This window comes from Zea mays, chromosome 9 (genome assembly GCF_902167145.1).
Source record: "Zea mays cultivar B73 chromosome 9, Zm-B73-REFERENCE-NAM-5.0, whole genome shotgun sequence".
NCBI classification, from domain to species: Eukaryota; Viridiplantae; Streptophyta; class Magnoliopsida; order Poales; family Poaceae; genus Zea; species Zea mays.
Genome location: NC_050104.1, coordinates 157,998,279 through 158,026,131, shown reverse-complemented (window position 1 = coordinate 158,026,131; position 27,853 = coordinate 157,998,279). Strand labels below are relative to the sequence as shown.

The window sequence follows — 27,853 nt, the reverse complement described above, 5'->3', positions numbered from 1 at the left end:
GAATCTTTCGCCGGAGTTGGAGGTCCGCCACTCACCGTGACCGGATCTCTCTACGGCGCGCCAGGAGGTACGTGCTTGTCCATTGCAATTATCATGTTTAGGGCACCGTGCGGAGCGATTTGGGTCTGAGTTGTGCGTTCGGGTAGAGCTTTGGGGCCTCGCGGCCATGGCGCCGCCGCGCCTGGCGTCTGCGCCGCCGCGTTCTATGTGAACCAGTGGGGAAGATGCCCTCGGGGCCGTCCATCTCGGATGTGTGGCTGCGATTAAAACGAGAGATACCCCTTCGTCGTTTTGAATCTGGCGCATTGAAAGAAAATCGTGTGGCCGAGAGGGAGTGAAGGGCATCGCGCGCCGTGCGCCGTGGATCTGGGATCCAATGATTGCGGGCGCCGCTGGGTGTGTAGTCGGGATTCGATTTAATCTGGGCCGCACGTGTGTGATCGGGCGGCCAGAAACCCTAGATACCCATTCGCGTGTGCAAATTGCTAAAGAACCCCTTAGCTTTCACATAAACAAACCCGCAGTCCATGGCTGTTGTACTCTGTGTCTTAGGATATCTTGCGCAGAGCCCCCTGCGTTTCACATTAATTGAGGCCTAGTCCAGTGGCAGGATAAAGTGTATAAATGAATTAGAAATCGAATATTTAATATGAAAATAATTACTAGAACTTTGTAAATTCATAGAAAATTCATACTAACTCCAAATTAGTCCATTCCAGTTCCTAAAATTTTGTAATTTAATTCTCTATCACCTAGAGCCTCTGTTATGTCATGAAAACAGTAAGGAATTTATTTATCACTAAATCCTATTTAAAGCACATAAAACCCTTTGAAAATGCATAACTTAAAATCTATAACTCAGAAAATTATGATTCCTGTTCCTAGGATTTTATTTTAATGTGTAGATTATTACTGTGTATTTTGTTTATATGCTTGGTGTAATGTTAATTTTCCCTATATTCCGTGCTTGTTTGTATTGTGGCGAGTAGAAGAACCCGTTGCTGAGGATCCTGGTGAGCAGCAGGTTGAGGTAGCTGAGCAGGAGCTCATTGAAGGCAAGTTGTGCCCTTGACCACTTTTTACCCAATAATGTTCTTTAATATCACTTATCCATGCATAGGTTAATTTTGATGGGACCCAATAGGTCACCCTAGATTTGTTTATCTCATTACCTTGTTTACCCCTGAATCACTTGGGTAGTTTGCTATTGCTTTATATGGTTTTGGGATAATCATTTATTACCTCTATGTTCCAATTCTTTTTGTTATTCTATTTATGTTCATGTTGAGATCATTAATGTTAATTGGAACATAGAGCTTAACTTGAGAACCACGTGCCACCACAAGGGTTTAATGGGACGCCCTTGGCTGACTAATTAGGAAAGCTAGTGGAAGACTACCTTACCCGAAAGGGGCAAGGGCAGTAGGGGAGTGGTCAGTGTAGGGAGGTCCCTGGTTGATTTTGCTGCGATGGCGGTCAGCCAGGAACCCTGCATTGGAGCTTCCTATAAACTGTAGCGGGTTTTCGGAAGCTAGTGGAACTTTGTAAAGGCCTCGTAGTGTTGCCCTGCCGCGCTTCCTAGGTAGAGGTGTATGGGATTCGCGACCCCTTGGCAGATGGGTAGCATGACTTGTGGGTAAAGGGTACAACCTCTGCAGAGTGTAAAACTGGTATACTAGCCGAGCTCACGGTCATGAGCGGCTCAGGACTCTCTGATGATTAAATTATGAAACCTAAATTCAATTTTGTCATTTGCATATGATGGGTTTATTATTAATTTTGTTCTATTACTTTATTTAAGGTTTGGTACTTACTTACACTTAGTAATTGCTAATAAAAGTTTGACCAACTACTTAAAAGCAATGCTCAGCCTTAACCCCTATCATTGATTAGCCTTACACATCACATGAACTCACACCTTTGTGAGTTTATGTCCACTGGTTCCCCACAACTTGTTGAGCTATGATCATGTGTGAGCTCACCCTTGCTGTCTCACACCCCCCCCCCACAGGAGAAGAGCAGGTGGTTCAGGAGGAGCCACATGGCGAGGAGTATGATCTGATCTAGGTGGCGTTTCTCAGTCGACATTGGCGCCGACGATCCTTAGTTCGTTTTATGTTTACACTTTTATTTTGTAATAAGTCTTCCGCTATGTAATAAATACTCTGATGTTTTGTGACATTTATCTCTATACACTCTGTTATTATATATGTTGTCTTCTTGGCGCATGTATGAGATGCACCTGGCTTTGTTCCTTAAAGCCGGGTGTGACAATGGACCACCTCAAGGCCATTGTAGGGGACTATAAGCATCCTCCAATGGGGACACTAGTGAGAAGGGAAAGGAGGCTGCTTTCATGGAGTACACTAGCCCCCATATGACTAATGCTACCGCAGGGTCCAATGCCAATAGGACTGGCATGTTGTAGAAGAAGCGATCAAGCCACAATGGTGATGCTTCCCTTAAGTGTAAAAAGTTGTGTGTGGGTGCGGAGGAGGCCCCGTTCATGGTAGCATGACACAGTGCGGATGATAGGCCAAAGTATCCATCTAGTCATTATTGTGTTTGTTCCACCAAGATCTATACTCAGGAAGATCCACTATCTTGCCCTTCAAGGTAGGCGATGGGAAGCATCTCTAACAGGGCCTCAAACTTGAGGATCGAGTATTGTATGGATCATAATAGGTGTCCTTGAAGTGACTCCTAATGGAGGGGACTAGCAGGTCATGTTGACCACGTTTGGGATCACTGAAAGTTGTGTAAAGGGAGAGGTGTGAATAGACAATACTTGAAAATTCTTCCTCAAATACAAGATATAATCCAAACATTCTTACTTTGGTGGTCAGATGTGAGAATATTATAGCAACGGATGTATTCAGATGTAATCACTTGCTATTATACTAGCAACATTTAGAGCCGAAAGGAAACTAGTAACAAGATTGAATAAGATATAAAAGCTCGAATAAGTATAGCAAGTATGAACAATATGAGAAAAAAAATGCAGTAGGAAAGTAAAGAGCACAAAAGGCACACGGTTTGTTCATCAGAGTTCAAATTCACTAAGAATCCTACATCTTCGTTTAGGAGTTGAGGAATTTATTAAGAATTGGTTCTTTTTTAACCATTTCCTTCCTCAAGCGATCACAAAGATTGAGTTTGAGTTTTTTATTATCAATATGAGAGAACAATCTCTCACATATAGTATTCAACTTGTTCGCTTGCTTTAATCTATACCGGTTTCTACTACTTATACAATATTTTGTCTCTATGGATTGCAGTTGTCCAAACAACTGGCTTTAATCTAAAGCGAACAGCCCTAGCTGACAAGCACAGCACTGCCTGCAGTTTCAAATTGGTGGTCAAGTGTTATCGAAGCTCCAGACATATGTAGTCAGCCATCCATGCATGGCAAATCGCCCTTGTCCCAAGTTGGCATTCAAATACCACAATGCTGGAGCGTCATCTGCAGGCCAACATGCACTAAACCAACGAACCATGACAACTCTGTACATGATTGCCTGCTAACTCGATGATGAATATCCCAAAAGGAGCCCCCCTCCCTCTTCTAGCATGGCTGCTGCATTCTTTTCTTTCCCACAGGAGGGCACATCCTATGTACATAGTACACTGGCTACAGAATTCAAAACTGAAAACAATGAAGAAGTCGAAAAAAGAGCAATAGGCATGCATGGTCAAGCTCAACTGCTCAAGCAAGTCACTCGAGACCGCTTCAATCAAAAAGGCTGACTCGATGGAACTGAACTTGACGGCTTCAATTTCAACTGCCCTCCCCTACCGGTCTCATCTGACCTCTTTAGACGTGAGCTTGAGCCCTAAGCATACTACTGCCCGATCAACCTACCACCTCTCCTTCTTGCCGGCGTGCTGACGAGCTGCGGCGACCCGCTGCTCGGTGGGGAGGTCATGCACGCCGGCAGCGTGCGCTCAGCGGTGCATGGCTGGCTCGCGACGTGGTTCAGGCCTATCACAACATCGGAGATGATTGGGCGGACATGGGGCTGGTCTTGGAGGCACATGATGCTGATCACCACTAGCTGGTTCAGCGCCGATGACGGGTAGCAGCCCAGCAGAGACGGGTCAGCAAGCCGGTGGAACTTCCTCTTATCATGCAGGAACGGCCTCGACTGCAAGATCCAGAACAAAAAAAAAACGATAAAGCCACTGTACGAATAGAAAAGCTAGAGCCTTTATACTAGGCAATACCAATCCAAAGCTGCTTACCCATGTCAGCAGGCTCTGCTCCGGTTTAGGCCTTGAAGCATCGTAGATCCTCCTCCCCGTGATCAGCTCCAGCAGAAGAACGCCGAAGCTGTATATGTCGGATTTCATGGTAAGCTTGCCGCTCACAACGTAGTCAGGAGCGCAGTAGCCATAGGTGCCCATCACTCTCGTGGACACATGGGTCCTGTCTCCGACAGGTCCGACTTTGGCGAGCCCGAAGTCAGACAGCCTCGGGCTGAAGTCCTCGCCCAGCAGGATGTTAGCAGCCTTCATATCGCGGTAGATGACGGGCGGATCGGCTACGTTGTGCAGGTAAGAGAGCCCTTCCGCGACTCCCACGGCTATCCTCACACGCGTGTTCCAGTCCAGCGGTTTCTTGCCGAGAGGCACGTCTGTTGAGAGGTGAGAAAGAAACATCTGTCAATCGAAAGAGAAACAAGAGAGTAATGCAGGTGTAAAATGGTCCCAATGGAAATAATTTGTTAGAATAATCTGAGAGGCTTATCTTATCTGCAGCTACAGGTTTTGTTAGTAAACAACAGCTCCCAGAATTCAAAAGCATAGCAACACATGCAGTGACCTACACCGCTACACAAAGCTCCAGAATACTCGGGCAAAGGGGGAAAAAAGAAACGACTTGAGGGTCATCACATGATACCCATGCCTAGCTCTGCCATCATCAGGAAGAACATGTCATGCTCAGACATGATCGAGACAAGCCATGAGAACCTTAGGGCTTCAATAATGCTCTGTGGGGACAATCTATCTAGCCGTTAGGTATTATGTGGCTGAACAATTTTGGCATAGACTGTTAGAGCAAGGTGATTTTTCAGGCCGGTCTCTGAAACGAACAATTGTTATAAATATTTTGTGTTGGTTGCATTGTGGTATCTACAGTGTTGTAAGCTTGCACCCTTTTGCAGAATTAGTGGTTCACTTGTTTGACTACAAAGTTACAATTTCACATAATTAGTTCACGGTTTTGACTGCACAGTTATCAAACAAAATTGCTGAAATTAAAAAAAGGTTGTCTAGTTCTTCACTTAGTAAAATAGTTAAATGAAGCACCAATTAATAGACCATAGAGAACTCAGAACTCTGCCTCTGAAAGTGACAAAGACGATACACACAACAGTGTTTTCTAGACCGATTTCAAGAGAAAGTGGCCACAGTTTCGACAGTTTGCAGTATAGACAAACAGCAGCAAGCAACAACATCCATAGTCTTGACAGCAAGTAGAACATATCGGTTGCTTCTAGGAAAGATGAGATGCAAACCAACAGAATAGACATGGTGAATAGGGGTGGAAACGAGCCGAGCCGAGCCAACGAGCCTAGCCATAAACGTAAATCTGCTCTCTAAATTATAATATAAAATCTTAAAAATACTTTAAATAACATATTTGAAATTAGTAAAGTAGATATATCACTAATATAATATAGAAAATAGATTATTTTTGTATAATAATCTCAAATAACATAAATTGTTGTTTGATCGAGCCACGAGCCAGCTCGTGAGCTGCACCGAGCCGAGTCGAGCTGGCTCGCTCTTTTTACGAGCCACAAAAACAGGCTCGGCTCGGGCTCGTTCTGAGCGTCGAGCCGGTCCGAGCTGAGCCAAGCTGCTGCGAGCCCGATCCAGCTCGTCGAGCTCGAGTTTTTTTTTTCGGCCCTAATGGTGAAGGAGCCGTCCGTTTTTACAGTTGAAGCGTATTACCAAAGTAACTGTTGCAGTTCAAAGTTCAAACAGTAAAACACATGAATGTGAAGAGAAATTGGAGCCTTTTCGGAAAAAAGGGGAAGGTTAGGGGTACAGCAGTGCCTAACAGATAAAGTAGGCGTCTCAACCATGATTCTGATACAAATGAAAATCTTAGCTTTTAAATGACTTGAAAAGACGTCCTGCATTTAAATAATGAAATAAACAAGGGAAGAGATACAAAAGAGCAGATGGTGGTGAAACTTCATTACTCTGTTTTTCGCTGGCAGGGTTAGAGCATTACTAGCAGTAAATTGCTGGTGGGTTATTTTGTGCTTACTGGCACAATCTGCGCCTAGCTTAAATTAGCAAATACAGTAGTAACTTAAAAAGATCATACTTCATCGTCGGAAGATTTTTGCCAGTAAAAACAAAAGGTATTATTGGGGTTATCATATTCATGGTGAAACTGACATCTGGACTCATTTGCGCATGGTGAGGGCAAAAGTGTTTGGTGGCTGCTATTCATGGGTAGACCTGTAGTCCATGTTGGGCAGGCTCCGAGTGATTTAGGACAAAATGTGTCTCAGCATTGCAAGAATTTTCTACGCTAAAAAATAAAAATATCCGTTGAGGCTTGAGAGTGAACCCAAACTGAATAATGAAAGCACATATACAGGCACAGACTCGCGGTAATAAAATCCATAGCAGCAGAGAGGTAGGCAAGCATTCCAAGTTGAGGATAAATTACCAAACAGATGGCTCTCCAGGCTTCCGAACGGCATGTAGTCGTACACTAGCAGTCTCTCGTCCCCCTGCGCGCAGAACCCGACCAAGCTGACGAGATTGCGATGGTTGAGCATTGTCAGCATGAGCACCTCGACCAGGAACTCGTTCCTCCCCTGCACGCCATCTTGAGTGAGCTGCTTAACAGCCACCATCTGCACACCGAAAAGCAAAAGGAAAACGCATAGGGCGCCGTCTGTCACGGTACTGTAAAAAACTATTAAAAAACAAGTTCTTGCTCACCTGTCCGTTGATCTTGCCCTTGTACACCTTCCCGAACCCACCTTCTCCGATGAAATTGGCGTGGTTGAAGTAGCCGGTAGCGACAAGCAGGTCCTTGAAGGTGAAGCTGTGCGCGTAGCCGTTGGCCACATCCGGCGCGACCTTCCTTCTCGCATCGGTCCCTGTTTCCCCGGCAAGAATCAAGTACAGCAATCCAAGCCACAAGACCCAACCGAATGATGCTGCGGATGGGAATCGAGAACGAACCTGACGAGTCGTCGGGCTTGGAGGGCTTGAGGTCCTCATCCACCTCCGGCGCGAAGCACCCGAAGCAACCCAAGCCCATCAGACCGGCGCAGACAGATGCTGTCCAAGAAGGGGGGTTTTTTTGTGCTGCCGCAACGCAACCCGACTGGCACTCCCAAGAACAGAGCCGACGAGCGACTGAGCGAGAGGAGAGGAGGTGGAAGAGAGAGAGGGAGAGAGGACGGAAGGGGAGGACTATCACAAGGAAGCGGCTATTAATGCACGGCCAAAGCGGGCAGAGCAGGAAACGAAACACGGCGATGGGCATGGGCCCCCCCAAGACACCCGCGAAATGGCTCCGAATCAGGAGGTTGCCTGATCAGCAGCCGGCGACGGATTGCATTGCAGGATCAGGCAGGTGTCTCCACTCTCCCGTGCGCCTACATGGAGCCAACGGACCGGACCGGACCAAACTCATTGGCGTCTTCCGCGGCGCGCCCTCCGGCGGGAGAAGGAAGAGGTGCGTGTGGACTGCGGACTGTGTCTGTGTGAGAGCATCTACAACAACGTGAACTATAAAAATGTCCTATAATTTGAAAATAAGTATATTTTATAGAATTTAGGGCACCAACAAAACACTCCGCTCCAACAGTAAAGCCCTAAATATAGATTATAGGGCAGCCCACTACGGTGTAGTATATTTGAGTCACTTGAGAGGGTGTACTATAATTTTTTTAATAAAAAATTATGAAATAGGGCACTGTTGTTGGAGTAGTTTTTTCTGTGTAGAGCTCCATATTTCAATTTGAGGCACTAGTTTGAGGTATTGTTGGAGATGCTCCGAGAGAGGGGACGAGTGATTTGGCAAGGAATCGAGTAATTTCTTGCCTCCTTTGGACTGGCTCCACCAATTGCCTCCTTTGGACTGGCTCCACCAAGATTATCCCGTAGAAACCGAGTAATTTCTACGGGAACAGAAAGGTCAACCGGACTACGAAGCGCTGCCGCTGGGCGGGCGGGCGGACGGTGGATTGGAGTCTGACGCCGGCGGCCATGCATTCTCGTGCGCGGTCTTGCTCGTATCGCAGAAGGGTTTTTGGCTGGCTGGGTGGTTTTCCGCTTTCCGGCTTCGGGTTTTCCCGCGGAAAGAGAGGGAGAGGGACAGGGAGGGAGGGAGGGAGGGCGATTTGCTTTCGTCGCCCGTTGCGCAGCGGTAGATCTGGTGTCGTCCTCCTTGCATTCAGTGGATGCACGGCCACCGGCGAGGTAGTGACGAAATCGGAGTCACCATTCACTTCAGCCAGCACAACCGCCATGGTATTCACTTCAGCCAGAGCTTCCGTGTGACGGTGTGAGTCTGTGAGGAGAGAGAGGGAGACGACGAACATGCAGTTGCACACATCAACCCATCCGAGTCATTTTTACCTGGGATTCGACGACGGAAGACGACTGTTTACCATTTCCTGGTTTGAGCCTGGATTTCTATCAACCATCGAATCATCGCAGAGTAGCTAGACTGCTAGAGGAGGACGGAGCGGATTAATCTGAGGGACAGGAGCAGCAATTGCCGCTGGCGCATCAATGCTTGGCATTGCCACGCTATATACAGCACACTGCCATCCACAGTGCGTGCAGAGAGTAAATCCTGTCTGGTTTGTTTGGATCAACGAGCAGACGACCTGCGGAGTGGAGTGGAGACGACAGACAGGGCGTCATGCTGCATCGTTAATGCGTCGCAATACTGCACCGATCGCCGGAACGTACGTACGTGCCTTATTGTCCAAGTGCATGCATGCTGGGTTTTCTCCTTTTTGTTTTTCACCCTGCACGAATAATTTGGATTCCTTTTCCTTTTCCACGGTGTCGGTGTCGACTCCGAATGTACTGCTAAGGTCAATGGTCCTGTTAGGCTGTTGTTCCAACCTCATAGTGCCTATGCCTTTTGTTGCAGTATAAGATCTAGCGTATCTCTAACTTCTCTATATACATCATCTATATCTATCTTTTACGTACTCGTTTAAAACATTTCCTTCTCCATATCTTATTCTTATCTAATATCGTCCGTTATATCTCCTCCTCTGTACGTCAAAGACACGTATTAGAGACTTATAGGTACATATTTGTCATGCCTTCAAATATCTTATACAACTTTACTTTATTTAATCAGTAGTCTAGAGTATAAAAAAGATAGAGGAAAGGAGAGAGTCGGACGTAAGAGTGTTCTCTATATTTGGAATAAACTTTAGAGAATATTATTGGATACTATAGAGAAGATTATATTATCTATATTTAGAAGAATATATACAAAGTCTCTTATTGGAGACAACCTCAGACCGTATTTGGTTCAGCTTCTAAAAAGTACTTATGCTGCCAAACTATAGAGAGAGCTAATCAAAATAGGCAGATCAGAAGCTGTTTTTTTACATAAATAGTTGCTATCACATAGTATAGTTTTTTGGCTTAATTGTATATGTGAGAACTCGAGAGCCAGTTTGGCAGAGCTCTTTTCTTCAAAGGAGAAATGATTCTCTGACTGAAATTGATTCCCTATGATTATATAGGATAAAATCTGTGCATGCATTGATTCTATATATGCGTGAAAGGGATCGTCAATAGAAGTTACTCTTCCTAGCTTATAGCCTTCTAGTTTATTTTAGATAAAATCTCTTCACAGAGTGAACAAATAATCACTTCTATTTTGTAGAGCTTCTCCTAGATGCAGTCTAAAAACTGCTATGGGAATATGGGATGACCAGCTCCAAGAGTCTAGAGTTGGAGCTGTCCTAGACGTGGCCTGTACAAGGTTCTTCAGTTGTTGGAACAGTTAAAGTTGCTCCGTTGCTGTGTATTAGTAGCAATCATGTAACTAGATGCCGATTCATGCCTGGCCGCGAAAACTCGGCATGTGTAAATACATCCTTTCTATTGATGGTTCGGTTAAGTGAATTATTTACACTGACGGTTCCTTAAGTCGGGCTCACCTGTTTTTTCACTAGCGTGCTGTAACTGAAACCACCAGTATAAATTTCTACGTGCCGCCACCTTACAGCTCTTTTCTACTAGTGTGTGCAACATTGGAAATCAGATTTTAGAGCAACATGCTTCGTTTTCGTTTCCTGAATCCTGATCTGAGGAATAGTATCATGGTCAGGAGCAAGAGGAGGAAGCAGGGACCCAAATTAATTTCCGACTGGAGAAACAACTGTCTTGGGGTCAAAATGTTTCAGTGAGCAAGATTGTTGGAATTCCAGCTTATTCCTCTCGGTTCTTCGTTTCCCAAAAAAAATGAAGAAAAGATCCTTGGGAAAATTGTGAACCAGGTAAGAGATTGTTCTGTTATTAATATTATATATGGATTGGAGTGGATTAGTTAGGATTGAGATGGATTTTAACTTGCTATGAATTTAAACTAACTCAATCTCACACCATCCATATGAATTAATATGTAAACGAACAAGCCCTAAATATTGCATGTTCCTGGAGCTGGATGCTTCCTGCTGAAGCAAAACAAGAAACGACATGCGTGGTTAACAGTGGCAGCGTGCATGGAGTGGTAGGGGAAAGAGAAAGTGTCGGTGCCATCCAATCCCAGTGCCCACTCTAATCCTTTTTTTTTCCTCCAGTACAGGGCAGCTTTTGGCTGTGCCTGTGGCCTGTGCTCAGGCAATCAAGTGTGTGTGTGTGTGAGGTGTGGTCTCCACTCTCTAGCTAGTAGCTGGTGCTGGCCCTCGTCGCGAAAAGTGCTCCCTGGAAATGCATGCATGCATCCCTCGCTGTTTTCCATTGATGGAACAAAACAAAAATGATAATAATAATAATCACATAATGTAGCTCGGGTCTACAAGCTGCTGACCACTACAGCCGCTACACGCATCATGCATGATCATGCATGCCTGCATGGTCATGGAGTCAGCAGCCGTCAGCTGTTATTAGCCTCTGACATCACATGGCATCATAGGTACGTACGTACTCTACAGAAAAAACCGTGTGCTGGTCAGTGATCAGATATTCAGATCTGATTAGAGCAAGGCTAATAATATATCCGGTTGATTAGCAGGAAATGCTTTACGTGTGTAATAGAAGTAGTCGTTTGTACTCATGTGCCATCACCAGCAACAGCAATATATTCACCCCTAACATGTTCACACGTGCTAGCTTCTTAATTTTGTTGCCCATCAACACCACCCTTAATAACCTAACGAAGAGAAGAACGGCCGCTTCAAATCGCCGGTTGCGAGAGGCCTATAGCCCCCTTTGGCCTTTAATCTGGACCATGTAGAGCTGATGGACAGGTCAAGAGTGACACCTGTACTGTACGTACACCATGCATGCATGTCCTGCTCTTCTGCTCTGCGTGAAGGCGAGACGATGACGAGAGTGAGAATGAGTGAGTAAAAACGAGAAGGTGGAGTGGACAGTCGACACCACACCACTGCACTGCATTAAGTGATGGCTGCAACGTGGATGCATCATTTGGCTGCAGTGAGAGCGAGGTCATCCTAATCCTCATCAAATGCCCAGCATCGCCTCCGCCGAATCCTGGCAGGCAGGCGAGGTGAAGCGTGAAGGGGTGGGGGGGCATGATGGAGGGGGAGGTCAGAGGAAGTGTAGCGCAGTGTCGATCTGCTGCTCCATGAAAAGTCGCCGACGCAATAGTCCGCCTCCTTCTACCTCTTCTGCCATGGCTGCACCGGAACTCGATCGGGACCAGCGCGGTAGGGCCAGTTCATGACCAGCACGGAAGGCCATGTCGCGGCCGGCCTAATGATTGGCGGTGGTCACCTACTGGCAGGCAAGGCAACACATGGTGATTTGCCGACTTGGATGATGGAATTTGTTGCCAACATGACAAATCTAGCGCTGCTGGACATTGTATATCAGATCCACACATGACTTTTGCTCGTTTTTTTCTCAGTTTGGTGGCTGTTGAAGCTCAGTTTTATACTCTCGGTTTTTCCAGTAAGACCATTTTTTCTCAGTTTTATTCTCACTGAGACCTCACCAAAACATTATGGAGTCTTCTAACCATTACTTTAAATTACACATTTACTTTTGAGCAATTCAATCCAAACGTTTATATTTTTAGAATTACCATGCTAGTACATGGTTAGAAATTAGAGTGCAAAACACTTTGTTACATATTGGGCACTCACGCGATGACGTGAAATTAGGCTTGCTATTAAGAGCTAATTTTTTTTTTTTAAAAAAAAAATTTATATATCCTGACTAGGAACAAATAGAATTATTTCGGTTGCCTCTGTGTGCCAAATTGATCATTAGTAAATCGCTAGTATTAGTAAACCACCTCACCTAACCCCAGGCACAGGATGCTGCCTTGTTCCCGTGATCCTGTGGAGTGCGAACCACTCCAGTGTCCAGTCCACTGCTCAACTCATCTGCGTGGATTCAGACCAGGTAGCCAGCAGGCGGCCCGGCCTTGCTTTGGTCGCAAGCCACGCACCGTCCTCCTCGATCGTCCTTATCAGCCACGACAATACGAGGCCGGATTTTCCGGGATGATCGCCGACATGCGCAAAACTGGGGCCATATTTGGAGCGCGATGAGGTAAGCCACACAGGTTGTGGTACAGACTAATTAGACGGGAACCACTTCTCTAATTATACTGAAATTTGCTTTGCTCCTGCAGCTGCAACAAGATCACAGCGATGTGTCCATGCAGACATTGTGCGCATCACATGGCCTACAGATGCCAGATCGCAAGAAGTGAGCCTAACAAGCAGAAGAAACATAACAAACGACAGCAACATGAACGAACGAATGCTCAAGAAAAGCTGACCGAGGTTAGCCACTCGTACATTTGGAAACGGAGTGCGTCAACTCAGGGCCGGGGGGGGGGGGGGGGGGGGGGGGGGGGGGGGGAGGGGCAAAACAAAAAAGGCACAAATTATTCACTGCCTTTTCGCCTGTATGCTTCCCTCCTCTTCTTTCTACTATCAATAATGTTACAAGCTGGACAGCGGGCGCTGCCTTCATCCGAAGCATTATCATCTCCAGTAAGATTAGAACCTGTACAGAAGCTACCCTACCCTTTTACAAACAACTCACAGGGGGTCAAATGATCAATTAAATCGAGGGACCCTACACGATGTCCCGCTGCCGCCACCCCTCTCTCTGACGACAAACCAAACACTTCTTACCTCTTCGATCGGTCTCGTGCTCCGCTTGGCAAGGTACCGGACGAAGCAGTGTTGAACTCATGCCTCTGTCACAGATCACAGTACTAAGGCAAACTATGTCAATGGCTACCTCATAGCTGCAAGGCCAGATCAGGGTGCTTTGGGTTTGCCAGCGTTCGCCTAGGTGGGGAACCTGACGACTGGACACCGGAATTTAAGCCTGGGTGAGCAGAACTATTACCGTTGGCAATCTTTGGATCATGACCTGCACCTTGCACAGGGTTGACAGCTGCCTTTCCGACATCTCCGTTCTGCGCTGCTGTTTTAAGACTATCAGCAGCCACTGGGTGCCTATGGACATAGCCATTGGCTTTGCCGTTCATTCCAGAAAACATCCCCAGCACTTGGGCGTGTGTCATAGGGATGCCTGATCCAAACAAACCTTGCCCGGCATACTGACTCGTGGCGTTTGACATAGCAGGAAAGCCATTGATGTTAGAACGGATTTCTGGACCGCGTAGGCAGAGCTGCTGCATTGGAGGCCCTGCTGATCCCGTATTGCCCATACCACCACATGATTTGGTAACCCCATTCTCAAGCTTGTTTACTTTGCTGGAAATTTCAGAGCTCGCTGATGTAGAAGCCACTGTTTGAGTTCTAGTTAAATGCTCCTCACCAGTAACGTACCCATTTGAAGACAGCCCACACTTCTGGTGGAGTACATCATTCTTGGATGGCATATTGGGTGGATCAGTGGATTCAGAGGAGGGGTCGGTTGATGCGACAGGACCCCGCTGAGAGTTTTGAGGTGGTTCACCATCTACAACCCACCCTGGGCCAAAACTTGTCCCAGGGGGTAGTGCCCTTCTGATACGATTTGCTGTCACATCCCAGCCAACTGGGCCCAATTTTGATGCAAATCGTGCCAAGCTCCTAGCATATGCATGTTGCTGCTGAACCCCTACCTGGTTCAGACAATAAGGAAAAACAGAAAGGATAAGAAATATTAGCACAGAAAGTTCCAGTCAGGATTACATTGAAACAGTTTCATTTAAGACAGTAGTTGCAATGATTCAACTATAGTTAAGTAAGTTGGCAGGTTTTACAACTCAGCCGAAAATCAAATTTGTGAATTCTTGACAATAAACTCCATCTGAGAGAATATGCTTACTGGCACTAGTAGTTTCCTCCCGTCGTCCAGGGCAGCAAACAGAGAGCTATTACATGAATAGTGCTGATCATATGTACTTCTGCGGTCATCATCTACACCAACAGGTTTCTTTCCCCACTTGGATGAACCTAAAAAAATAGAATATAAAGAAGTCATGTGTGTAAATCAAAAGTCTAGCACTAATGCAGAACATATGATCAGTTACCAGAAGAACTAACCTGAATAATCACCGATTTTATCTGCTCTTTTTGCACTAAAAGAACCAAGCATACTGTGAAAACTGGATGGCTCTTTCATCGTAGTATTTGTATTTCGAGTTATATCTCCAGTTGATTTTTTCCTGAATGTATCGATACTGTCTTCAGGTTTGCTTGTTTTCATATTGGATAGGTCTGGTGACGCATCACCCTCCATCTTCGGATTCTTTGGTGGCCTACCTCTTCGAGCTGGTGGCTTGGGTTCTTCTTCATCGCTGGGTTGCCTCAAGTTCTCAAAATCCTTTTTGGCAAGAGCTTCAATAGACCGTGCCTAGGGAGATTATTGAATACTTTATGTAAGAAGACGGCTAGATGGTAAGAAGACAGTATTGACAACTTGTCCACAATACAGAAAAATGTTAAGGGAAAACAGGGTCTGGGCTAACTATGTGTAGACGTATTTAGTATAGTTCGCATAGGAACAACATATGATGTCTTCTGTAATGATATATTATCTTGTTGGAATTGCAAGAGACATGGTAAGGAGAAAACCAAATTGATGTTCAATTTGTGCAGATATTAACATTCAAATAAATCAGGTAGACCTTCAATATCCAAGAGTTAATTGCACTAGCAAACAGTTGAACACAGTGTGTTTAACTTATAACATATATGAAGTTCACAGACAGATATTGTAACAAGGAAATGATAAGAAATAAAAGGTGCGCTTTTTTGCAAAAAAAATATATCTCACAAAGCTGATTAACTGAACAAGAGACAGAACAAGTTCCATGTTTGCACCAATATGAAGAACAGAGCAACCAGAAAACAAACATGGTCCAGTTAATACATGTGCGTGCAACGACTGACAAGATGAAGATGGATTATATAATCCAATAACAAACAGCACATGCATTTGAAATCAGTACAAAAAATACCTGCCGGAAGTAGATTGTGTCTGCTGAATTGTAAGACATGGCATTTGATGTGAGTAGAAATACATCATCCTGCAAAAGCAGAGAAACATAAGATATCAAGAAAAGATCCGCAGTACTGAAACACAACACTCCATTACGATTTGCTAGAAAGGTTGCACCCAAATAATCTTAGGTATAATATAATATTATATGTATGAAGGAAATTTCCAAGAGTTTCTGTGCAAAATTAAATATATCAATTTTTAAAATACAAAGCATGACTCAGTGCACATGGTATTCCCCCAAAAAACAGTGTGCATTATATTGTAATATATTTATATATTCTGCATCAAGAAAATGAAATTCAACAAAGCAATACAGCATTCAGTGCAACCCTATGTCAGTGGATGAAGCTGGGAGTTACAAAGAGCAAATAATTCTATTGTTGGGCACTGTCACGCGGCTGGGCTGACAGGTGGACCCAAACACTCGGGGAGCGGTGAGAGCTCAGTTGCACAATGAGACAAACTGGGGGAACTGTAGCTTCTTGTGTCCCATCCCGCTACAGGACGAGAGTATTTATAGATCCGTCTGGGGGTAGGTGGTCTAAAATACGGCCCTGCCCCCGGCTACCAACTATATCCAGGGAATATCCCCTGTAACGGAGTATTACATCACTTCCCGTACAGTAATCCACGTATACCAGACAACACACTCACACGCTACGCTGACGGGTGGGCCCTTGGCGGTGTCTTCTGGTGCACTAGAGGTGTTTGGGGTCAACACGTAGCCTCCGCTCCAACAGCCTTCGCATTTTCGCTCCCTCCGGTTGCGCCCGGCCGGATGGTCCTTCAGTCGATGAGATGGCGAAGGCCTCGGGTTTTGCTGACAAGTTGTCGTCGCCCGTTGGGTCGTAGACCCCTTCGCTTGTAGACCTCCGGTTAGCGAATGTTGTCCTTGGCGAGGACCCCTTCTCCTATGGGCTCCTTCGCCTGAGGGCCTGCGTAAGGTTAGTATGATAAAGTATGATCCCCGTTCTGTGATCCCCGCCCAACATCTATATCCACTTAAGCCTAGATATAAGTAACATATACCATCGAGCAGTTTAAGCTGGAGTTTGATAAGTTAATACTGTTTTGGATCTGGAATAGGTCTGAATCTTGAAGTTCAATGGAATTCCTTTTCTCTCAGCAATGGTGCAAGACAATCATTAGATCACTAGTCCAGGAAGTCTCTACAAGTCTACATCCCATTCCAAAAGGTACCTTTCATTAAGGGCATTAACTCATAATGGTAGGAGCCCACTTTGGTCCCAAGTAAAAACAGAAAGAAATAAAGGAAGTAAACATAGTGTCATAGTGATACAGGGGCAGACCCAAGTTATGTTGAGTGAGGTACATGACAATTTTTCACCATGAGTGCCCCCACACAAATGAAGTCCTCAGTCCTCACACACCACCAAATATAAGGCTAACTTAATAATCATGTTTAGTGTGCGTCTGGTCATTTTTTTCCAAGGTCCACTCGTGTAGAGACATATTGCATCTCACGTTGCTCAAAAATTTCTGTCAGGTGCATCCAAGTCGAGAAAGCAAAAACTTGCATGTTCTATCAACAGTACCAACAAGCAGTATCAAGTTCCCAGGATGGGTAAAATACACAGGACTAATTTGGAAAAGGCAAAGGTATATTATGGTTGTAAGAACTAAGAACAGAACAATTAAGTAGAGTGGACAAGAAAAAAATGAAAGCAAAGAGGGCGGTAGAAAACTTAAAGTTAAGCCAAAGGATCAAATGAACACAAAAAAGAAACACGAACACAACCAACGGTGAAGGAACTAGCAAAAGAAACGTCACACAGCATACCTCAAACTGTTCCAACTTAGAATACGAGTCATTCAACAGCTTCTCACGGATCGTTGAGAAGTCCATCGGATGATCAATAATGTCAAAGTAATCTGGAAGCTGCAGGTACACAAAAACACCGGCCTTAGCATCTGTGCTCCCATCTGAAAACACGACTAAAAACTTGAGCTCCATTACTTTACCTCCTCTGCGTCGACAGGCTCCGAGAAAACTCCATAAGTATCCTTCCTGAGAGCAGCGCAAGGCATACAGGTATGTAAGGACACGTAACCAACGCAATCGTTATTGGACGAGAATTACATCAGGATGAGGCCAGGGCACTCACTTCTGGAGCCTATCGAGGATGAAGAGTAGCAACTTTTTGTCTGGGAGGGGAGTCCCCGCGGGCCCACCATCCGACGCAGCGTCCCCTGCTCCCACGAGCGCAAGCAACGTTAACCAACGAAAAAAAATTCAAATCGCTGAACCACTTCAACGCTAATGCTTTGGTTCCCTTTCCCTCCAAATCTTACCTTTCCCCGTCGCTTTCGCGGCATCCTTCTCCCCCTCCCCCAGCTCCTCCTGCAGCATCAAAGAACCGAAACTACAGCGATCAGAACAGAAATCTACCACAACAGACACATTCTTTTGTGCCTGCAAGGGCGCCAGCTATCACATCATGCAGTGAGGGTTGCAGGGAAGTGTTGCAGAAATCTGTCGCTCGCCGTCCGGACAATGCTTACACCCCGTCCGTCAGTAGGATAAAAAAGGTCAAATCCGTCAAAATGTGTCAGATCCATCACTGTTCCTCCCGAGGAAAGAATTAAAGCTCTGACGAGTGAGGAGGGTCAAGATCCCTAGGCTGGCCGGACTCGACAGAAGGGCGCCAAAAGGAACTCCAAACCCGCCGAAAAAAGCAACCGCCCTCCCAGAGATAAAAATCCCGAGACGCCACTATCCAGAGCTCCACTGATCCCCGCTAGATTCCCCGGCACAGAGGCAAACCGTCCCGTCCCCCCCCCCCCCCCCCCCCCACCCCACCCCACCCCCCCCCCCCCCCCCCCCCCCCCCCCCAAAAAAAAAACACTCCCCATAAAAATCCCGAAACGCAGATCCGATCATCCGACCAGTCGACCACTACAGTTCGGCATCGCCGCGTGTCCCGCGGCCAAAAACCCTCGGGGGAGGTCCCCAGACCCCACAATTTTCGAAAATTTGGCGCGAGATAGGGAGGCCCCCAACCTTAACAACGCCGGATAGGACGCTCTTGAAGCGCTTCTGGCGCCGCCGCCCGCTCCCGGTCCCGTCCTCATCGTCGTCGAAGGGGTTGGGCTCCCGGCGGGTGGGCGAGGGGTCGGGGCTAGGGTTTTGGGCCTGGAGGCGGAGGCTGCGGCGCTGGAGGTCGAGGAGGGACGGGCGGCCCTTCTTCTTGCGCCGCCGCTGCGGAGTCGGCGTTTCTGCGGGGGGTGGGGACGCAGGCATGCGGGTCTTCGCCATCGGAGGCCGGCAGGCCACGACGGCGGCGGCGGCGAGGCGGGGACGGGGGAGGCGGTGGTGTGATGGCCTGGAAACGGGTCGGGTCGGGGTGCGTGTGGCTTTGCGTGCGTTTGGTTTTTTTCCTGAGGCCTTTCGGTTTGCGTCGGGCCGTTCTGATCATGTGGGGCCGCCAAGTTATGACATGTGGGTCCGGATTACATTTAACCCCACATGTTAGTGGGAAGAGATAAATATCTCTGCGTTATTATGGGGGATCGGCCGGCAGCGGGCGCGTTTGGTGGAGTGGGACCGGGTGCGTGTGGGCCGTGGCCGACTGGCCGGACCCGATTGGTGGGGTTCTCCTGGGTCATGTGGGTGGTGGTTTTTTGGTTGGAGTAGAAGGCCGTGTGACCCACCTGTCAGTACAATGGGGAGTTTGGTCTTGTTATATTTTCCCCGCATGTCTTTACATCGCAGTCACTGTTCCGTTTCGTGCCAGCTTTCGAGCATGAAGGTAATGCCGTCGTAGCGAGCAACGGTCAGCTGTTCCAGAGTTTGTTTCAGCAGATACGGACCGATATTATCTGTTCTATATTTAATTTCATAGAGTACTAGTTAGTTGTCTGTATTTTACTACAATTTTATATATCATATAAATAAATATTAAGATATTTATTAAATATAATTATTATTTATATCTAAACACTAAGTCACATGTGGTCTAGTGCTTAGTTCCAAATTTTTGGAGTAAGGATGTGGGTTTGGTTGCTCCCTCTGCGCTATTTTTTATATAATTATTGTTTATTTATAAACATTAAGGTATGTGTGTCTGGTAATAATTGCACAGGTGGGGTCGGATGCTGGTTAGGCGCAGTAGCTGGCTGCGCGGGCGCTGGAATCCACAGGGTAGTAACTGAGAGAGCGATGTGGGCCCTCGAGGCGGGGCGCGTGGGGCGGGCCTAGAGTGTCAATGCGGACGGTGTTGATAAAGTTCAACTCGGCTGAAGAAGCTCAACTGTTTTTCAACAGGAACACTCTCTGTTTCTCAATCCTAACAACAGCTGCAACACAGAGTCTTCAAAAAAATTGGTTTTCAAAATAGCTTTTGAATTTAGAGGCTTGAGCAATAGCAAACACCATTACTTATGCAAAAACTACTAAGTAAGAATTAGATAATGCGACTCAAGATATATAGAAAAATTTACACGATCGTTGCATGAAATCTTTTAAAGGCACCACTGATGTATTTGCTTTGTCCTTGAAACTTCCCTTTCCAATTCACAACTAAAGTTGTTACTCCTTTTATCTCTGTAGACACTGAGTATACACTAGGAGCAAACTTGTTAGTAGCCTTATTTGTTTTTTCATTAAATCACCAAAACCCTCAGTTGGGTTTGATTGCACTTACAATAGGCATCAATTGAAATCATATATATATATGTGTGTGTGCGCGCGCGCACTAAAACTTGAGGATAACTTAATATACTATGCAATCAGTGATCTTCTTATCTATCAAATTGTACAATTGGTGTTTTTCAATTGGTATATTTCATACATGGTCAATAGATGTAGAATCCATACTTGTGCAATTTTTATGTTGTCTCTCGTTGTGACAAGAAAATGCTAGGTGACATCTAGACTCCACGTATCAAGATTTATCTTCCAATTAGTATGACAATCTTCATTAGGTATCTTGGACAAATGTCACATCTATGCTAACAAGAACCTGCAAATGAATTCTAAATCCAACACAAGTCTGAAACTCTCTTGAAAATATAAAATGCGAAGGTACACTACTTCATGTCACTCCTCTATTACCTAAGTGCATCCAAGGAACCTTTTCATGATAGTGTGTTCAGATCTTTCTTAATCAAAATTTCTTTCCTTTATATCCTTTTTGGATATTTATGACAAAAGGGAAGAAATTGTGCGTTAAAGATTACTTTTCAATCTTATGTAACTAAGTGTAAGAAGAATTATGAAAAGGGGAGAATCATAAGTCAAAAGTAAAATGTAAAAAGTAAAATGTGGAAACTTATGAGTGCATAATATGTAATGAGAATCATGTTTACTTTATGACACTTTGCACCCCACGAATTGTATGATATAAGTTGTCCCTGCACTTTGACCTAGATAAGTACTTTTGGCATTCGAGGCCAAAATTGGTATTCTCTAAAATGCACATATTTAGAGGGAGCAAACTGTCGGAGAGGAAATCTCCGGCCGGGTGGCGGAATGCACCCGCCCTAAATCCTAAGATGAGGAGGGGCCTAAGCGTTTTGCCTGTTAGGTGGAAATGAGAAGAACACAAGAACGCACAAGGATTTAGAGTGGTTCGGGTCGCCGGAGCATAATACCCTACTCCACTGTGTGATGTATTGAGCTTGAGAGCTTGTATGAACTTGTGGGTTTTGAGTGAGTGTGTGTGCCTTAGCTAGGTCTAAGTGTGTCCTATGTATCGTTGCGTGCCTCCCCTTTTATAGCTCAAGGGGGACACGTACAAGGGTGCTGAGCCCCGACATGCGGGCCCAGGAATATAACGGATATAATACTTGGAGCAACTAATGCTAGTTGCCAGTGCAATCTCCTTGTGCCCTGATATCCGCGGTCTACGTAGCATTGGCGTGCAGCGGAAGCTTCCCTGGCAACGTACGAGTGATGATGAGCACAGTACGCTCTACAGCACGGGCGTACTGCCTGCCAACAGAATGGACAGGCACGCCGCCTGTGGGATAGCCTGGTCGTCGCCTGCCAGCGGAGTGGACAGGGCACATTAAATGCCGAGGTGGCACATCCCTGCCAGTGGAAAGGACAGGGCCCATTAAATGCTGAGGTGGCACATCGCCTGTCAGGCGGCGCGTCTTATCCGCAATAAATGTAGAGGACGCGCGGCCCAAAAGCCTTACGTCAGGCTTCACACGTTGGCTGACGTCACGGGCAGTCGGCCACGCGGCAGTATCGGGTCTCCGCCTGAGCGGGGAGCGGAAGCGTACGCGGTATGGTCCGGACACGTGTCAGCCCCGGACCCCCGCCTGACCTTGATCAAGGCCTGGGTATTCTTTGTCCCGGAATCCCGGGACATTGCTGTGAGTGGCCCGGACCCTGCACAGGGCGGTCCGGGACCCGTCCCAGGGGTCCGGGCACGCCCGTGGAGGTTCTGGACCTTACCCGGGGTCCAGTCCGTACGTACAGGGGTCCGGCACTTTCTCATGGACCCACTGTTGATATCCTGGAGTATATCGTCTTCTCTAGCCACGTGGCGACCCGGGAGTCGTCCACGTGGTGGGGTCGGGCGCTGTTTACCACGCGACTAGAGGTAGCTGAAAGGAAAATAGGGTCAAACCTTTTCCTAAATAATTTTGGTGGTTGAATTACCCAACATAGATAATTGGACTAACTAGTTTGCTCTAGATTATAAGTTCTACAGGTGCCAAAGGCTCAACACAAACCAATAAAAAGTCCAAGAAAGGGTTCAAATAAAAAGAGCAAAAGACAACCGAAGGCTGCCCTGGTCTGGCACACCGGACTGTCCGATGTGCCACCGGACAGTGTCCAGTGCACCAGGGAGATCAACTCCAAACTTGCCACCTTCGGGTTTCTAGAATTGCCCTCCGCAATAATTCACCGGACTGTCTGGTGTGCCAAGCAGAGTAACGGCTACAACGCCAACGGTCGACTGCAAAAGTGTACAGTGAACAGTGCGGACTGCGCGCGTAGAGTCAGAGCAGGCGCCAGAAGGCGCACCGGACAGTGAACAGTGACTGTCCGGTGCACCACCGGACTGTCCGGTGGCCCAGTTGTCAGAAGCTCCAACGGTCGAACCCCAACGGTTGGGTGACGTGGCTGGCGCACCGGACAGTGTCCGTGGCGCACCGGACTGCCCGGTGCGCCCTTCGACAGCAGCCTTCCCCAACGCCCACTTTGGTGGTTGGGGCTATAAATACCCCCAACCACCAACACTTCAAGGCATCCAAGTTTTCAGCCAACACATTCAATACAAGAGCTAGTGCATTCAATACAAGACACAAATAGAGTGAATCAAAATCTCTCTAAGTTCTAGTTCCACTCAAAGAAATAGTGACTAGAAGAGAAGTTTTGTCGTGTTCTTTTGAGCTCTTGCGCTTGGATCGCTTTTCTTCTTCCTTATTTCTTGTTCTCAAGTTCTTTGTAATCAAAGCAAGAGACATCAATTGTGTGGTGGTCCTTGTGGGGACTAAGTGTCCCAATTGATTGAGGAGAAAAGCTCACTCGGTCTAAGTGGCCGTTTGAGAGAGGGAAAGAGTTGAAAGAGACCTGGTCTTCGTGACCACCTCAACGGGGAGTTGGTTTGCAAGATCCGAACCTCGACAAAACACATCATCGTGTCACTCTCGCTATTTGCTTGTGATTTGTTTTTTGCCCTCTCTTTCGGACTCGATTATATTTCTAACGCTAACCCCGGCTTGTAGTTGTGCTTAAAGTTTATAAATTTCAGATTTGCCTATTCACCCCCCTCTAGGCGACTTTCAATTGGTATGAGAACCCGGTACTTCATTAGAGCCTAACCACTCGAAGTGATGTCGGGAGCATCCACCATGAGGGAGATCGGGACCGGCGGCGACAAGTCCGCAAGCTCGGGGAGAACGCATTCGAGGGAGTCCGCCCACAAGCACAAGGAGGAATCCTCTTCCTCCATCAAGTCCCAACGGAAAGGTGACAAGAAAAAAAGATGAAGAAGGTGGTCTACTACGAGACCGACTCTTCGTCACCATCCACCTCTGGCTTCGAATCAGCATCCGCCACTTCTAAGCGCCATGAGCGCAAGAAGTATAGTAAGATGCCTCTTCGCTATCCTCGTATTTCAAAACGCACTCCATTACTTTCCGTTCCATTAGGCAAACCACCGATGTTTGAAGGTGAAGATTATTCTATGTGGAGTGATAAAATGAGGCATCACCTAACCTCACTCCACAAAAGCATATGGGATATTGTTGAGTATGGAGCGCAGGTACCGAAGAAAGGGGACAAGGATTATGATTCGGACGAGGTCAAACAAATCTGTCACTTCAACTCCCAAGCCACTATTATACTCCTCGCCTCGCTAAGTCGAGAGGAGTATAATAAGGTGCAAGGGTTAAAGAGTGCCAAAGAAATTTGGGACGTGCTCAAAACCACGCACGAAGGAGATGAGGTGACCAAGATCACCAAGCGGGAAACGATCGAGGGGGAGCTCGGTTGATTCATGCTTCACCAAGGGGAGGAGCCACAAGCCATGTACAACCCACTCAAGACCTTGGTGAACCAAGTGTGCAACCTCGGGAGCACCAAATGGGATGACCATGAAATGGTCAAGGTTATTCTTAGATCACTCGTTTTTCTTAACCCTACTCAAGTACAATTAATTCGTGGTGATCCTAGATATAAACTAATGTCTCCCAAGGAAGTGATAGGAAAGTTTGTGAGCTTTGAGTTAATGATCAAAGGCTCCAAACAAATCATCGAGCGAGGCGCCACCTCCACACCCGAGGTGCAACCCGTCGCCTTCAAAGCGACGGAGGAGAAGAAGGAAGAGTCTACATCAAGTAGGCTCCCCATCGACGCCTCCAAGCTCGACAATGAGGAGATGTCTTTAATCATTAAAAGCTTTCGCCAAATCCTCAAGCAAAGGAAGGGGAGAGATTACAAGCCCCGTTCCAAGAAGGTGTGCTACAAGTGTGGTAAGCCCGGTCATTTCATTGCTAAATGTCCATTATCAAGTGATAGTGACAGGGGCGACGACAAGAAGGGAAGAAGGAAGGAGAAAAAGAAGTATTACAAGAAGAAGGGCGGCGATGCCCATGTTTGTCGGGAGTGGGACTCCGATGAGAGCTCCAGTGATTCCTCCTCCGACGAGGACGCCGCCAACATCGCCGTCAACAAGGGTCTTCTCTTCCCCAACGTCGTCCACAAGTGCCTCATGGCAAAGGACGGGCAAAAGGAAGGTAAAATCTAGAGCCTCCACTAAATATGCAACATCTAGTGATGAGGAGAACTCTAGTGATGATGAGGATAATTTACTTGCCCTTTTTGCCAACCTCAACATGCAACAAAAAGAAAAATTAAATGAATTGATAGGAGCTATTCATGAGAAGGATGAACTCTTGGATAGACAAGAGGACTTCCTAATTAAAGAAAATAAGAAGCATGTTAAGGTTAAAAATGTTTATGCTCAGGAAGTAGATAAATGTGAAAATTAACTAGTGAGCTAAGCACTTGCCATGATATTATCTCAAACCTTAGTAATGAAAATGCCAAATTAATTGCTAAGGTTGAGAAGTTAAATGATTGTGATGATTCAATTGTTAATCTTAGAAATGATAATGCTAGTTTGATTACTAAGATTGACAATTTGAATGCATCACTCTCTAGCCTTAAAATTGAGAATGAAAAAATAATTGCTAAGGCTAAAGATTTAAATGTTTGCAATATTTCTATTTCCAATCTTAAGAATGAAAATGTTATTTTACATGCTAAGATTGATGAATTAAGTGTTTGCAAACCCTCTACATCTAGTGTTGACCATGTTACTATTTGTACTAGATGTAGAGATATTAATGTTGATGCAATTCATGATCACCTTGCCTTAATTAAACAACAAAGTGATCACATAGCTCAACTTAGCGCCAAAATTAATGAGCATGACTTAGAAAATGAAAAATTTAAATTTGTTAGAAGCATGTTCTATAGTGGGAGACGCCCTGGCATTAAGGATGGCATTGGCTTCCAACAGGGAGACAATGTCAAGCTTAATGCCCCTAAGAAATTGTCTAACTTTGTTAAGGGCAAGGCTCACATGGCTCAGGATAACGAGGGTTATATTTTATATCCTGCTGGTTATCCCGAGCACAAAATTAGGAGAATTCATTCTAGGAAGTCTCACTCTGGCTCTCATCATGCTTTTATGTATAAGAGTGAGGCATCTAGCTCTAGGCAATCAACCCATGTTAAATTGCCTAAAAAGAAATATCCTATAGCATCAAATGAACCTAATATTTCATTTAAGACTTTTGATGCTTCTTATGTGCTCACTAACAAATCAGGCAAAGTAGTTGCCAAATATGTTGGGGCCAAACACAAGGGCTCAAAGACTTGTGTTTGGGTACCCAAGGTGCTTGTTTCTAATGTAAAAGGACCCAAGACCGTTTGGGTACCTAAGAACAAGGCCTAAATTTGTTTTGTAGGTTTATGCATCCGGGGGCTCAAGTTGAATAATTGATAGCGGGTGCACAAACCACATGACTGAGGGGAAAAGAATGTTCTCCTCCTATAAGAAAAACCATGATCCCCGGAAAAAAATTTGTTGCAGCCGGGCTGCAAACCAGGCCGTTTGCAGCCCCTCACAAAAATGAGGATAGGCCCCACCTGCAGGTCCACCAGATAACGTTTTTGTTGTATTATTGACCTGCAGGTGGGGTCTATCCTCATTTTTGTGAGGGGCTGCAAACGGCCTGGTTTGCAGCCCGGCTGCAACAAATTTTTTTCCTGATCCCCAAAGAGCTATCACATTCGGAGATGGAAATCAAGGTTTGGTCAAAGGACTTGGTAAAATTGCTATATCACCTGACCATTCCATTTATAATGTTTTTCTTGTAGATTCTCTAGATTACAATTTGCTTTCAGTTTCTCAATTATGCAAAATGGGCTACAATTGTCTTTTTACAGATATATGTGTTACTGTCTTTAGAAGAAGTGATGATTCAGTAGCATTTTAAGGGAGTGTTAGAGGGTCAGCTATACTTAGTTGATTTTAATAGAGCTGAACTCGTGTAGCATCCCAAAAATTCAAATTCTGAAATTTTCTCAAACTCGCCCTAAATTCAAAATGAATTTCAAATTTCATTTCAAAATGTTTGTTTGCGAGTTGATATCAACAAATAAAGTATAGTGGTCTATATTCTCTCTAAAATCCTCCTCAAAATACCCTACAAATATTTCCTCAGTGATCCCCCTCAAATTGTTTACAGAAATACTGCCCAGATATTTCCCTAGTGATCCTCTTCAAGTTCCTTCCAGAAATACTGCCCAAATATTCCACCGATATATCTCCAGATACTTTCCTCCTGAGAAATACCTTCAGAATCATTTTTCAAGTCCCTATAAATATTTTCTTCATAACTTTCCTCATGCTCATACGTATACGTATGCCTCCAGTGTCATACGGTGAGCTCTACAAGCAAATCTCACTTATACAAGACAAATACATGCTAATCTCCCACTAATCCTCTCATCCTCCCACTAATCCTCTCATCCCTCCCCCTAATCCCCCCACCATGGCTATAAATAGAGGGGCAAGGGCCTCCTCTCATCCCACCCCAAGCCATTTCATGGCAACTCTCTCCCCCCCCCCCCCACACACACCCACTCCATGTTCCACACAAGCACACACTAGCACAAGGATCGTTCGATCGTTCTTCGATCGTTCGTCCCCCTATTCTTAGTTTGTTCGTTCGTTCGTCCGATCGTTCGATCGTTCATCCGATCGTTCATGGTTTGTTCGTCCGTTCGTTCGATCGTTCGATCGTTCGTCCGTTCGTTCGTCCAAATAATCTTTTTCCTACCGTTATGCTGCCGAAATTCCGATCGTTCGTTCGTTCGATCATTCGATCGTTCATCGTTCGTTCATAGTTCCTATTCATCGTTCATCGTTCGTTCATAGTCCCTATTCATCGTTCTTCTAGATAATCTTTGTCCTGCCGTTATGCTGCCGAAATTCCGATCGTTCGTTCGTTCGATCATTCGATCGTTCATCGTTCGTTCATAGTCCCTATTCATCGTTCATCGTTCGTTCATAGTCCCTATTCATCGTTCTTCTAGATAATCTTTGTCCTGTCGTTATGCTGCCGAAATTCCGATCGTTCGTTCGTACGATCATTCGATCGTTCGTCCGTTCGTTCGTCC

The 27,853-nt window shown here is 45.8% G+C and overlaps 2 protein-coding genes across 4 annotated transcripts; both read right to left on the bottom strand.

Moving 5' to 3' along the window:
• Window positions 1-3,321: 3,321 nt before the first annotated feature.
• LOC100502441 (putative protein kinase superfamily protein) lies at window positions 3,322-8,261 on the bottom strand. Of its 2 annotated transcripts, XM_020543814.3 has the most exons (5): window positions 7,216-8,261; window positions 6,970-7,130; window positions 6,692-6,881; window positions 4,243-4,634; window positions 3,322-4,145 (listed from the first exon to the last, which is right to left on the bottom strand). In XM_020543814.3, the coding sequence occupies exons 1-5, from the start codon at window positions 7,520-7,522 to the stop codon at window positions 3,843-3,845; spliced, it is 1,353 nt and encodes a 450-aa protein (XP_020399403.1). In that variant the 5' UTR covers window positions 7,523-8,261; the 3' UTR covers window positions 3,322-3,842. The 2 variants fall into 2 exon arrangements, with proteins under 2 accessions (XP_020399403.1, NP_001183848.1); NM_001196919.1 differs by having other exon boundaries at window positions 3,467-4,145; window positions 6,970-7,432.
• Window positions 8,262-13,115: 4,854 nt separating this feature from the next.
• Window positions 13,116-19,034, bottom strand: LOC100273530 (DNA binding protein). Of its 2 annotated transcripts, NM_001147948.1 has the most exons (10): window positions 18,704-18,997; window positions 17,995-18,043; window positions 17,808-17,892; window positions 17,665-17,710; window positions 17,483-17,581; window positions 16,336-16,616; window positions 15,638-15,706; window positions 14,721-15,030; window positions 14,503-14,630; window positions 13,116-14,296 (listed from the first exon to the last, which is right to left on the bottom strand). In NM_001147948.1, exons 7-10 carry the CDS (start codon window positions 15,674-15,676, stop codon window positions 13,463-13,465), a joined length of 1,311 nt encoding a protein of 436 aa, NP_001141420.1. In that variant the 5' UTR covers window positions 15,677-15,706; window positions 16,336-16,616; window positions 17,483-17,581; window positions 17,665-17,710; window positions 17,808-17,892; window positions 17,995-18,043; window positions 18,704-18,997; the 3' UTR covers window positions 13,116-13,462. The 2 variants fall into 2 exon arrangements, with proteins under 2 accessions (NP_001141420.1, NP_001347204.1); NM_001360275.1 differs by lacking the exon at window positions 16,336-16,616 and having other exon boundaries at window positions 18,704-19,034.
• Between the last annotated feature and the right edge of the window lie 8,819 nt (window positions 19,035-27,853).

Coding starts and splice junctions, on each gene's coding strand:
- LOC100502441 (XM_020543814.3), bottom strand. CDS start 7,522: ATGCCCATCGCCGTGTTTCGTTTCCTGCTCTGCCCGCTTTGGCCGTGC. Junction 6,882..6,969: donor AGGGCAAGATCAACGGACAG/GTGAGCAAGAAC, acceptor TTCGGTGTGCAG/ATGGTGGCTGTTAAGCAGCT. Junction 4,146..4,242: donor AGCAGAGCCTGCTGACATGG/GTAAGCAGCTTT, acceptor TGGATCTTGCAG/TCGAGGCCGTTCCTGCATGA.
- LOC100273530 (NM_001360275.1), bottom strand. CDS start 18,958: ATGGCGAAGACCCGCATGCCTGCGTCCCCACCCCCCGCAGAAACGCCG. Junction 17,893..17,994: donor CGCGAAAGCGACGGGGAAAG/GTAAGATTTGGA, acceptor TCGTGGGAGCAG/GGGACGCTGCGTCGGATGGT. Junction 17,711..17,807: donor ATCCTCGATAGGCTCCAGAA/GTGAGTGCCCTG, acceptor CGCTGCTCTCAG/GAAGGATACTTATGGAGTTT.